At 43.5% G+C, this 13,071-nt stretch overlaps 2 protein-coding genes across 2 annotated transcripts; one reads left to right on the top strand and one right to left on the bottom strand.

Annotated features, from left to right (window-relative positions):
* Positions 1 to 5,670, top strand: prss35 (serine protease 35). Its single transcript, XM_084556488.1, has 2 exons — positions 1 to 238; positions 3,140 to 5,670. The coding sequence occupies exon 2, from the start codon at positions 3,159 to 3,161 to the stop codon at positions 4,425 to 4,427; it is 1,269 nt and encodes a 422-aa protein (XP_084412614.1). The 5' UTR covers positions 1 to 238; positions 3,140 to 3,158; the 3' UTR covers positions 4,428 to 5,670.
* Positions 5,671 to 9,001: 3,331 nt separating this feature from the next.
* LOC311496946 (clathrin coat assembly protein AP180-like) lies at positions 9,002 to 12,375 on the bottom strand. The gene is made up of 8 exons (XM_084557007.1): positions 12,132 to 12,375; positions 10,416 to 10,613; positions 10,308 to 10,326; positions 10,046 to 10,133; positions 9,858 to 9,953; positions 9,542 to 9,667; positions 9,350 to 9,438; positions 9,002 to 9,186 (listed from the first exon to the last, which is right to left on the bottom strand). The coding sequence occupies exons 1-7, from the start codon at positions 12,346 to 12,348 to the stop codon at positions 9,358 to 9,360; spliced, it is 825 nt and encodes a 274-aa protein (XP_084413133.1). The 5' UTR covers positions 12,349 to 12,375; the 3' UTR covers positions 9,002 to 9,186; positions 9,350 to 9,357.
* Positions 12,376 to 13,071: the final 696 nt, after the last annotated feature.

Below are 13,071 nucleotides of genomic sequence, written 5' to 3'. Positions count from 1 at the left end.
CTTCAGTCCTCCCTCCCTCCCTCCTCAGCATCAAGTGCACCCCGAGCGGAGCGTCCCGGCTGCGACTTTCTCTCAGCCTCTTTGAAGAAGCAATGAGGAGAAGGCAGCCGTCTCCCTGCTGATACCAGGACGTCTGGGATGCACTTTGTTTTCTAGGGGGATCATATTTGTATGTTTCCAGGGAAAACAAACAATACGCTGCGGATTTTTGGCATATCCATCAATCGGATGCGAGCAGGTAGGAAGCATTTGCCATTATGTTATTAAGACCACTCGATGGAAACAGGAGCAGAAAATGTTTTATTTCAGTTCTACTCCTTTGTTTCTTCTTCTTAACAGTTTATTTAATCTATTCTTCGATTTTATTGTTTTTTTTTTTAAGTGGATTCAACTAGTAGTGCAAAGAAAATCCTTATTCTTACACATTAGTTTTTCATAGTTTCCATTATTATAATTATCTCTCTAACTGTACATACAGATTTTTAACACAGTTTAGAATCAACAGACACATCGCCTCTCCTGTTTGCGCCTGCAGCTGGTGCAGATGTGGCACCACAGATGTTTTTCACATTTTGCTGATATTTAAATCAGTGGAATTTTTATTTGCATTGTGTCATTTGTTTAAAAATAAAAATAGCCGGGCTGCACTTTTACCAGGACACTGTTATGTCATTTAAATGTTCTTGGAAGTTTTTTACACGGACTCTAAGAGGCTGGAGTTAATTTAAAGTTGAGAAAACAGGTCAAAATGACTGAAATCCTCCCTTTTCAATAAAAATGCCGTTGAACTAGACAAAAGACCGAGCGTTTGTGCATTGATGACTGCGCCATAGCGCCACCCATTGGTCGCTTTGTGCCCTGAGGCGCCTCCTGTGACTATCTCCAGTGAGGGATGAAGAGGGCACAGCTTCCAGTTTAGCTGACTGCAGTGGAAAATAATCGAAACGAGCGCCTCCTAAGACCCAGAGCCACCATGGCAGCCTATCAGTTTCCACTCTACGCTGAATAATTGCAGGGTCTCCTCGTGGATTTGTGTTATGTCTGGAGTCTGGGAGGTGGGAGTGTGAAGCTGCGCAGAAAAACGACGGGTCATTTTTGTATTCTCATTTATTGAGACTGTTTTACAGCTCTTGCGGGCTTGTATTTTATTGCCGTCTGTCGAAGGCTGTTAGATGTTGGCCGTTTGGGTTTGTTTTATTGGACGCCGTGTGGTTGACTTAAGCCAAAAAGTCAGACTCAGATGGATGACAGTGCATTTACTGACAAACAAAGTTAAACTCAAACAGGTAATCTTTCAGGACCCAGAAGTGGAATTTAAGAAGAGGCTCAGCTGATGTGGTCTGCAGCTGATGCTATATATGCAATGAGGTAACTCCTCTCCCTCTCAGCTGAGTCTCCTGGGAGCTTTGCCAAACCACTCAGTGTCTCATTTTCACACTGCACTTGCATCTAATTGAAAGGGTATGTGTCTCTGTGTGGACGCCCCTGGCCGATGCTGGACTCCTGAAGGTTTGACCTCCAGCTGCACATGACAGTCTCACTCCATTGAACCCTCCTGAAACAGACCGAATCTGTGCAATCACTGCGGCATTTTACTCCTGACTCCTGTTTGAAATTAACTGCTGGATTTGCACTCAAGCTGCAGCGCGTCCAAATCATTTTCTCGTGACCACGGCCGCGCTGACGAAACGAAGCTCTCCTCTGTATTAAGTGATGGTCTGTTGAATCTATTAGAACGCACCCAGATTGTAATTTTCTTTACGGGGCTATCAGGATTGTTGGCAGCCACGCAGTCGTACAGTAGAAGCATGAACCAGCAGACTGTCTGCAGTCTGCACAGCCTCTGTGCTTGGTGTCATTCGTGTGCACGCAAGCAGTCTAGTGGAGCTAAGGAAACCAGATATGGTCATTACTGGAGGAGAAGGTTAACCATTGTGGCAAACCTCCAAGCCAACGTCTCAGCTCGTTCAGAGGATCAGGGTTTATCTTCTCCTCCTCGCTGCCCGCAGCCTCCAGCAGGACTCAGAGGACATAAATCTGCCCAGAACCACACAGCTAATGTATCAGCTGGAGAGCCGTGTTCGAAGAGCTCGAGAATATTTTAGGCTGCCACTGCAAAATGTAATCATGGTACCAAACAGTCTGGCAAAGGTTTGAAGGAGGTGTGCACCAAAAAAAAAAAAAAACTCTGTCTCAAGTAATCTGGATTATACTGCCTCCTTGTGGCTATAAATGGGACTGTGCGTATTTATTCTTCATCGAGAGGCCTCCTCAGCTGGACCTTCACATTTAAGGGAAATAAGAGTAATCCCACACATTAGTCACACCAAAAGTATTCAGGTTGCAAGCAAGATCATACACCTGTAACATAATATATATAACGTCACTTCTTTAACTAAAAGAATCAGGATGATCCTTAGTTTTATTATTTATAGAAGCGAAACGAGACCTGAAAAACCAAGCGTAACTGGGCAAACAAGTAAAACTGACATTGTTAATTGATCTTTTTGACTGGTGCTCGATTAAGAGCCTACAGCCATGCTAGTTTCTGTGTACTGAAGTGCTATTGTCAATATTAGCAAACATGCTGATAGCAATCAAATGTTCATCATGATACTTTACAGTGATATCTTTCTGTAGCTTGTCAGTAGCTTGTCAGCACTAAATAGTATGTCATTAGTTTTACAAGTGAATGACCATAAAACAAAGCACCAGAAAAGAAGTTAAGTTGTCACTAAGATGATTAAAATACGTCTTGAGGGAAACGTGATCAATCTGACCAATAGTCCTCTAGAGATTTCAGTTCAAAACAAAACATCTCCAACTTATTTATTAAGATTATCACATGGAAACCACACATGTTCACTTGGACTTCATGGTACCAGCTTAAAAAAGTCGCTAGAATCACTGGGGTCATCATGATTCAACCTCTGTGGACCCTGGATATCTAGGTTTTGTAGGAACCTATCTAGTAATAGGTGCTACCAAGCAGTAGAGGGGAAGTCTGGGTCACAGAAGTCCCAATGTGACCTCAAATTTATGTTATAGGACTCATCCAATAGCTCCAAACAAATTATGCTGTGAGTCTTTGTTTCAAATCAGTGGTGAATGATCTCTACTTCTGTTCTTTACATTTCAGAGCCAGGCCCAACTTAACAATGGGCCCCATACCCCTGTGCGTGCTGCTCCCGATGACGGTGCTAGCGGTGGTGGCTGTCGCTAATGAGCAGAACACGGTGGACGATGAGTACACCTGGCCACAGTGGAAGGTGCCTCTGGTAAGGAAAAGACGCACTGTGCCTCTAAGCAGCCCTAACTTCTCAGCTCATCCTCAGCCAGAGCTGAGCGGGACCTGCGGGATCGAATGTCAGCGCCGCCTCCCTTCCCCTTCTCTGGGCGACCTGGAGGAGTTCCTGTCCTACGAGACGGTCTACGAGAATGGCACCCGCACGTACACCTCCGTTTCTGTGCAGGGCCTCAACGAGGTGACCACCTGGTCCAGAAACACCTCGTCCAGGTCCCGCCACAAGCGGGAGGTGTACGGCACAGACACGCGCTTCACCATCGCAGATAAGCAGTTCTCGACCAAATATCCCTTCTCCACCTCTGTGAAGATCTCCACGGGATGTTCTGGGGTTCTGGTGTCACGTAAACACGTGCTGACCGCTGCGCACTGCATCCACGACGGAAAGGATTACTTAGACGGAGTTCAGAAGCTACGCGTTGGTATTTTGAAGGAGAGGTCCAGAGGCAAAGGACGCAAAGGGAGAGGAGGGCGAGGAAAGGGCAAAAGAAGAAAGGGAGACAAAGCTGAAGAAGACGAACAGGAAAAGGAGGAGACTGGCGGGAAAGGGGATCGCAAAGGAAAAGGGAAAAGTAGGAAGAGCCGGAGTCGCCGAAGTGCAGAACCTGAGAAACCTTCATTTAGGTGGACCAGAGTCAAACAGACGCAGGTTCCTAAGGGTTGGTTCAAAGGTGTGTCGGATGGACTGGCTGCCGATTATGACTACGCTGTTCTGGAGCTGAAGAAAGCCCCGAAAGTAAAGTACATGGATCTGGGCGTCATTCCCTCCGTCAAGAAGCTCCCTGCCGGTAGGATCCACTTCTCTGGCTTTGACGATGACCGACCTGGCAACCTGGTGTACCGCTTCTGCTCCGTGTCTGAGGAATCCAATGATTTGCTGTACCAATACTGCGACGCCAAACCCGGCACAAGCGGCTCTGGGGTCTACATCCGACTCAAAGAGGCCGGCAAGAAGAAGTGGAAGAGGAAGATCATTGGGGTCTTCTCTGGTCACCAGTGGGTGGATGTAAATGGGGACGGCATGCAGCAGGATTACAACGTGGCGGTCAGGATAACACCTCTCAAATATGCTCAGATCTGCTACTGGGTCCACGGGGACTCGAGTGAGTGCCACATAGCCTAAGACGACGCCAGACAACGCCGGACCCACTATCCCTGTCCCCTCAGAGCAACCTCTGTCAAAACAGATTCCCAGTCTACTCTTACAAATCAGGCCAGGGGCCCGACGACTGCCTCTCCTCTCCCTGCTTTGCCTCCCAGTGATCCCTGCTACACTGATCAACACAAACGCACAGTTCACACACAACCGTGCAGACTCAGCGTTGATAACACCAGGCGGCAGTGGTCAACGCATCAAGAGAACTATGGCTCTTCACCTTTTTCTAATTTATTTGCTAAAAAAAAAAAAAAAAAGCGGAGAAAAAATATGTAAAATGTTTGTATTTTTGATTTAAATCTTCAGTCTCTCTTCTGACTCTTCAAAAACAGCTGACATTTGACCTGATACAACGTTGAATAGCGTGCACCAATATAAGACCTAGTCCGTATGGCTCCGAGACTTCGCGTGGACAGACTTGCATGTTTAAGTGTCCTCCACCTCTGAAAAAAAACAAAAAACAAAAAGAACAAACGAGGGTGCATTGGCTTTGACAAAAGACCCCGGAAATTGATGTAGCTTTTGTTTCGCAGGTGAACCATATAGGAATTTTTAGAAACTTCTTTTTGATAAACGTTTTAATTGAACAAGCTGGCATTTTGCATTGTGTATATCTAGAACTTTTTTTTACAACTACCTTTTTAAATAAGAGTATTTCTGTCTAACTAGAGAAAGGCTCCTTACGGATCCTGATAGATTTTCCTTCTCTGAGCTTTGAGTCTTTTTCTTAGTTCTTGCAACGCAGTGAAAATGTGGTTTCATTGTTGTGCACATAATTATATCGGTGCTCCTCCGGAAGACGTGGTGCTAATTTATGGAACTGTAAACTTTTTATTTTTTATTTTTTTTTATTTTGCAGGGGGGAGGGGCGACTTCTCAGAATATATTTTGATAGCCTAGTACTGTAACTATGTATTTAATGTGAGGCTAAATATCTGGGTTGTGTTAAGACAGGACTGAACCATTCAACACTTTACTTGAGCTGTTTATATTTCTCTAATTCTAAAGGATAGGTGAGAACACAAAAGCCACGATATTGTTATAGAGTAACAAATTTAAATTTGATATGTAATTTCTTTTTTTTTTTACTTTTCTTGTTGCTTATAGTCCAAAAAAAAAAAGTTATGAGTGTCCATTTGAATACCAAATACGCAGAATTTATGATGCAGATTGAAGACTACCAACCATTAAACCAAGATAACTACTTGTATGTGTGCGCGTTTGTGTGTGTGTGTGTGATGATGCAGATTAAAAATTGGTTTGTCGATAACAACTGCTACAACAATAATACCGCTGGTGCATACTGGATCACTTTAAATAGCTTCAAATCAGTAAGTCAGCAACTACAGTAAAGCATCAAACCTCTAAGTGGGAGCGAGAATATTCCAGGGAAATTGCACACTTTTTCAATATTTCTGACCAAGCACAACCCTATATTTACACACCTTTAAACCCACAAAATAAGAAATAGCCCAATACCAGAGTGTCTTATAAGGGAAGAAGTCTCTGCAGGTAACTTTTGGTGTTGACCAGCAGTGGAAGAAGCAAAGGCCTTGGCTGTACTTAAAGAACAGCAGAGAAAACCTCCCGTATCAGCAACAACCAAACCTACTGGAATAATAGGCTCTAAAAAAGATTGGACAAAGTAACAGAAGACGCATTTTTCAGCTTTTCACGGTAAGACTATCACCCCAGCTCTTCTCAGTTGGGATGAGATTCATGTTGGTTTACATATTTCGGTTTGGGGTTCCTTTGCAAATGTCTGACAGCCTACAGTTACTGATTCAGCAGTTACCAGTGCCAGCGGATAATGTGAAGTCTCAGTAGGACGGTGATCTAAGCACGGTAGCAAATCCACTGAGCAAATAGCAGGCGTAGTGGACTGGGCCTCAAGCATCTTGCAGCTTGACTTCTGCATGAAAGAGTGCTCAAAATATCTGGTGGACGACACCTACAAGAAGTTATTTCTGCTAGCATCAGATGCCAGAGTGTTCTTGCTTTTTCCACTAAGGAATGTTACAGCCGTCACATCTCTCTGCACCTCTACTGGCCTTTTTAACAAAAATATGGGCTTATGTCATTAAAACGAAACAAAAAGCCGACAGGTGAGACACGGTGAGCTTCTGCAGCTGAAAAGTGGTCGCCTCAGGCCTCTTCAACGACGCCCTTTGTTCAATCTTTTCAGGTGTGGCCGGTTAAGGTGATTAAAAACGAGCTGAAGACACTTGCACTGCAAGGCCAGTAGAGGTGCACAAGGACATGACACATCTATTGATATTTTACTTGAATAAATGCTTGGAAATAGGTCATTTTTCAAGTTTAACAACCTTTACATGCAGGCGCCGTTTCAAAGAAGACAATTTGTTTTCTTGAGCAAGTATGTCAAAAAACATAGGGGCACAAAATTTAGACTGTCTTCATTCAGTGCCACAGCAGTGTTTCTAGTTGGCTGTCTGTGAGTCAGTTTATAATTATTTAGAGTTACAACTAATGCAGATTTCTATTCAGTGATCCTTTTACAAGGCAGGGCCAAAGCATAAGACAATAATTCACAACCTGGATTGCTCACTGAGCTGCAGATTTCCCAAACTATGAAAACCTTGTGTACTTTTTATGACCAGAAGTTAAATCAGACATGTCTGCCGTTTTGAAGAAAAGATGGGCAGTATAATCCGTCATTGAATTTATTGCATCTCAAAGGGCTTACATGCACTGGGGAGGGCCGTCGTAAATAAAAATAAATTTACAACTAAACAAAAATACAATTTTAATAATTCAGTCATGGAAAATGTTAATAATCTCCCATTATTTTCTCAGAGTCACATGTGATTTTCTCTCGACCAATCCACTAATATGACGACACACACCGAGTAAGCTTTACAACTTGTCTGTGGTTTATAGCACTGGAGAAGAGACCGGCGTTAAACTGTCCAAATCCATGTCAACATTAGATCATACGGATTCCACTGCAAGTCAGAGGGAGCAGAAGTGCTTCGCGTAAAGAGGCGTTTCCGGGAACAAGTTCGAGGCCAGAAGGTTTCGGCTCCCACGTGGCCACATACATCAATACAGACGTTCCACTAACAATTGGCCGTTGGTCGGCAATGATCAAATGAACTCAAGCACCATGTTCAGACAGAAATCAGATCTGGATTTTGTTAAATGTCACAATCCATCTCTTTAGATTAGTGTTTCTGCAGCAGCAGCGCAGTCATACAAACTGTAGCATCTGAGTTAAAGGTACTCTGTGGAGTTTTACACTGTTAGTAGCGCTAAGGGACAATATTTTAATGAGCGGGCCCCACGTCTTTTGTAAACAATGTTGGTTTTGATAGATAAATGTTATTTTTTTTTAAGCATTTATCACATTGGTTAGGTGTCAGTGTCATACCGCGTTCTTTGGTTAGCAATATTGACTGTAAACAGGCATTTTGTTTAGAAGAAAACTTCACAGTGTACCTTTAATCTGTTCGTGACTCCACTTTTAAAGATTTTTTGAAGTCATGATGGAAAACGAAAAGAACCGTCCAACTTCCTGCTGCCTAGTCTCAAAGATTTAATTTCAAACACGATTTAAACCAGACATAAGATTTGTTTAATTTGACATGTCTGAACATAGAGTTTGGTACGGCAGTCTTATCAAACACACAATAACTATCCAGACCTGGTCACAGTTAAAATGAAAGCACAGAATCATGTCAGACAGTTGAACTGTTATATTGAAGGAAAGCTTAAATATTTTTTTTTTTGTTGTTTTCTCTGGAAGGATATGTTGTTTTTTTACTAGCAATGCCAGCACGTATCGACAGCAGTCTGAGGATTATTCTAAAACAAACAGAACACATACTGTAAAGAACATAGAACAAAAAGACAACATAGAAAAGTAAGCCACAAGTTAAAAAAAATAAATAAACGAAACCAAAACAAGGATCACTTGCTGGTCTGGTATGACTCAGAGGCCCATAGAAGTTGTTCCTAAATATACAGTATATTAATCATATAGCCATAGTCATATTGTTTCCAAATACTTTCAAATGATGACGGGAAATAGAAGGATACTCACACGACTTCGTACAATTTCATGTCTGATTCACATTTATATTTCTCTTCAACAGACATACAGAATAGAGACGTAATCCTCGCCAGAGAAATCTATGTACATCAGAGAGGACCTTTTTTTTGTAAACAACACGCAACACGTTTCTCCAAAAACTTTAGAGGAGGAGGAGGAAAGGGGGTTCGTTTATCACTCCCGTCCAATCGGAGTGGCACAAAGAAGAGCTCCTCCCCCTTTACAAGGAGGCGGAGACAAACACGGGTGGTGGGTGGAGCTTAGGACACCAAAGCACAGCCATCATTCAACTCGGAACTAGAAAGAAATCTAAACACATACGCCTTCACTTTTTCACCCACTTTTCTGGACTTTTTTTTTTTTGTTTGTTGTGTGATTTTGTTTAAACAAAAGATAAGTACATCGACAAAAGCACACGCTTGTATTAGTATTATTATTATTATTTTTTTTTCATTTTTAATTTCTATATAATCCGCTATGGTTCACTTTCACAGTTTGTGCTACGACATCACACAGGGGGAAAAAGGACGGGGCGTGGATGGACGGGGTGGAGAAAAGAGGCTCTCGTAAGGTAGCTGAATGTCGCCGGCGTCCTGAGATGTTGACAGACACCAGGCAGAAGGTGAGACGGCTCTGATCCAGAGAGGAAAGCAGCTGCAGGACAGGAAATAAAGAGTGATTTAAAAGTTATAAGAAGGACATTCAGAAGCGGCTGCAGCTGTGAAAGTTTAATTCATTTCTGAACTCATATTCTCTGTTGTATAGATTGTTTCCAGAAATGTTCCACATACAAGCTGCGTTTGATCTGAGCACAAACCTGGGGCGTTATAAGAAGTCCTTGAGGTCGAGATCTGCCAGAGGGTCCTTAGGCTTCTTGGGGCTCTGGCTTGCAGGTCCTGGAGAGATCTAAGAAAACCACAAAAGGAACCACAGTCCTTCATAAACTGGCCGTACACATTTTTCACACATTCAGAATTCAGTCCTATAAACTGTTTGTGTGCGTGTTTACCGGGGCTCCTGGTGCAGCCGCTCCGGGTGCAGCTCCAACCACCCCAGTGAAGGGAGGTCTCATCATGGGCTGCCCCATCATAGGCTGCCCCATCAGGGGTTGCATCATAGGAGCTGCTGCAGGAGGCTGGAGAGGGAAAATACATCAGACATCAGGATAATCAGAGGCGTTATTTACAAAAAATATATAAAGTGGAAGTGTAAGTGGTGTAAAACTGAATGATGGCTGTTAATTGGCATTCATTCAGTTCACCATCAAGTCAACCAGTTGCTCAGTTCCTTAGTAAATATATAATAATGAATGAAACAACGCTCACCATGCCAAATCCAGGCTGTGCACTCATTGGTGGCACCATGGCTGCACCAGGTGGAGCCGCTACTGGTGCTCCTGGAGCTCCAGGGGCAGCACCGGCCTAAACAGACCAAGCAGAGGTCACATCAACACAACTATAATCTTTATTCACACATCGAGAAATTAAACTTCTCTAGTTCGTGTTGTTCTTACCATGGGGGCTGATGTACCCCAACTCGTGGGGGCGACCTGTGGCATCCAGTTGGCCCCTCCTGTCAACTTCTTTTCACTCTGTGGGTCCCTATAGGAGATCAGACACAGGATACACTTCTAGCTCTGTTCAGATAGCTAGCTCAGATAGTGATCCAGCTTTGTGAAACCGGAAAACCAAATAACTCGATCAATCACAAGAACTGACCTAAGACTAACATTTTGTCAGAGTGCTTTCACAGAATTCAATTCAATGTACACTTACTTTTTCTTTACTCCAAGGTCTGAAAAGGAGAAAGAAAAAAGAATGAGTGAACTTCATTTTAACTATTCATCACTTAAATAAAAAATATGGAACTCCAAATTTAAGCACCTCCAATCAAGTTCGCCAGCGATGTGTCCAGATCTCCTCCAATGGCTTTGGTAGGAGGTGGGGTGGCAGCCGGAGCGGCTGCAATGCCTCCCGGTGCAACAGGAGTTCCCATGCTTCCAGCTGTGCTTCCAGCAGTGCTGCCCCCGGTGCTCTGGGGTGTTATGGCAGGCATCAGCAAGTCGCCTAATCCACCAAACACTTTCGGGATAGGGTGGCAATGGCGGGACATCAGAAAAAAAACAACAACACGGATTACAAACCTGTAAATTCCTAATCCCGCTGACAGGCAGAGGACAGATGTGAGAGCAGACGATTCGGTGAGAGGGACAATCCAGCTGTGGCAGCAAGGGAAGTCAGCTGTGCATCGCATGCGCAATGTCAGACCGTACTGCAGGTATATCGGAGCATTCAAAGGGACATCACTACAGCAACTGCACTCACTTCAACAGTTGCTTGACTGGTTGACACTGTCACCATGGCAGGATAATAAAAACCTGTCTGAATCTAGAGCACAGCTTTTGAACCAGGTGTCATCAAGGCCAAAGGTTTACCCCCTTTTCATTCCACGGTTGTTGAACGCTGCTTGAAAGTGTATTTGCAACTCAGTGGCTTTCAATGTTCTTTTCAGATATACATCCTCAGCACCACACGTTCCAGACTTTAACACAATATCAATTATGAAAACTGTGATATTAGGACTAATACTTGCAGTAGCTGGACTTTCTACTATTTATCCAGTACTTTTTGCAAAATATTTCAGCCTCTTCGATTAACTATTCCAAGCAACAGTTCCATACATTCGGCTATTTCAGCTGCCAGTTATTTTGACCATACTGTTTACATGCATTTAGTTGGCTCGCTAGTTTTCACTGCAAAATACAGCATAGTTTCTGGATGCTACAGCTGACTCGCGTCAGTATTTTCAAATTAGTAGCACTTTTCTACTATCTTTCCACATAACTGCTGGCAAACTTTGAAATAAGTGTCTTTAGGCCTTGATGGCATGTGGTTGTTCGACTTTTCTACAGGATCAAGGGCAAATAAAGACGTGTTCTGTGAACGTAAGGTCTCATGCAGGAGACACGCAGACACGCAGGGATATTTTTGCAACATGCAAATTAGGAGTGTCCTTGGAAGACGCAGAGGGGGAGAGTTGTCCAAACTGCACATGCTGCAATCCACTGCGGGGTTGAACTCACCAATTACAGATTAGAAGAAGCAAGCAATGACCCAGCAGAGTGGAACAGGGAGGGACATGGTGGGAGGGGAAACCGAAGAGAAATGGTGTAGAAAGAAAGAAAGAAAGAAAGAAAGAAAGAAAGAAAAAGAAAAGATGTTTCACAGGGTGGGGGTGATGTGAGCAGGAGGTGAAGAAAGCACAGCAATTGTGAAAATGCAAGAAGCAAAGAAGAAGATATGGCGAGAAAGAGAGATCATTGCAATAGAAGCAGCAGTGCTTAGGAGAAGAGCAGTCAGAAGAAACAACAGTTTCGCGTAAGGACAGTGAGCGCAGCACATGTCAGTGTCTCATTCATGCAGAAGTCAAGCTGTCAGCAGGAAAAGATAACTAGGCCCATTGTTCAGATATCTTGTTTTAATAAAGCAGACCAGATTAGTGCACTGCAAGCAGAAGACCTGTGCAAATATGACCACAATACTTTGTAAAAGTCTCACATTTCACAAAACATCTCCTTTTGCAACATAAGATCCACTTACTTGAAGCATCAAAGCCACCAGAGGGCGCCAGTGGTTCTGGTGCTGCTGCAGCCGGTATTAATGGCACTGCTGCGACTGCAGCGGGTACCGGTGGTGTTGGGGAAGGAAGCGAGCCCAGAGCATCGAAGCCCGACTCCAAGAGGTCGTTCTGCAGAGGAGCTGGAGCCAAGGCTGGAGCCAGAGCAGGGGCTACGGCAGGAGTAAGGGTGGGCGACATCAGGCCTGGTGGAAGTGACAGACAGAATATAATCTCACGTCGTATACAAACATCAGTGAAATATGATTAAAGGCAACAGATGGCACAAGAAAACATGTCAAAAGCAAAATTATATTTTGGTTATTCCTCTGGGGGAAAAGTGATAATTTCATCACCAAACAGTAGCAACGTGTAAATACAGACTATTTATATATAGTATTTTTACTGCACCTTCATATTTATTACATGTATACCTTTATTTCTCTTCTATACCTGTGACATGTAGCTGCTACAAGAGATGCTGCCAAACGAAATTTCGTTGTATTGTTATACAATGACAATAAAGCTTCTATTCTATTCTATTCTACATAGAGCCTGTCTCAGCTGTCACCCTGGACAGGTCGCCAGTCTATCACAGGGCCAACACACAGAGAGACAGACAACCATTCACACTCACACCTATGGTGAGTATGTCTTTGGATGCTGGGAGGAAGCCGGAGCACCCGGAGACACAGGGAGAACATGCAAACTCCACACAGAAAGGCCCCAGTTGGATTTGAACCAAGAACCTTCTTGCTGTGAGGCATCAGTGCTAACCGCCCGACACTAGATGTTATTTCATATAATTTGACACGTTTAATATTAAATACAGACATCAGTACTGGTTCAGGGGCATGTAACAGTGGAACATACAAAGACATGAGCAGGAAATTGTATGCACACACACACAGAGACATGTATTAA

Source organism: Chelon labrosus (assembly GCF_963514085.1).
Source record: "Chelon labrosus genome assembly, chromosome: 12".
Taxonomy (NCBI): domain Eukaryota; kingdom Metazoa; phylum Chordata; class Actinopteri; order Mugiliformes; family Mugilidae; genus Chelon; species Chelon labrosus.
The sequence above is the reverse complement of the archived record's forward strand: the minus strand, read 5'-3'. Positions and strand labels throughout refer to the sequence as shown.

Bases quoted from the DNA above. Each gene is read 5' to 3' on its own strand.
- prss35 (XM_084556488.1), top strand. From the start codon at position 3,159: ATGGGCCCCATACCCCTGTGCGTGCTGCTCCCGATGACGGTGCTAGCG.
- LOC311496946 (XM_084557007.1), bottom strand. From the start codon at position 12,348: ATGTCGCCCACCCTTACTCCTGCCGTAGCCCCTGCTCTGGCTCCAGCC. The intron at 10,614-12,131 runs GTAAGTGGATCT...CTATCCCGAAAG, and splicing joins TGGTGGCTTTGATGCTTCAA to TGTTTGGTGGATTAGGCGAC. The intron at 9,954-10,045 runs GTAAGAACAACA...TGGTCTGTTTAG, and splicing joins GGGGTACATCAGCCCCCATG to GCCGGTGCTGCCCCTGGAGC.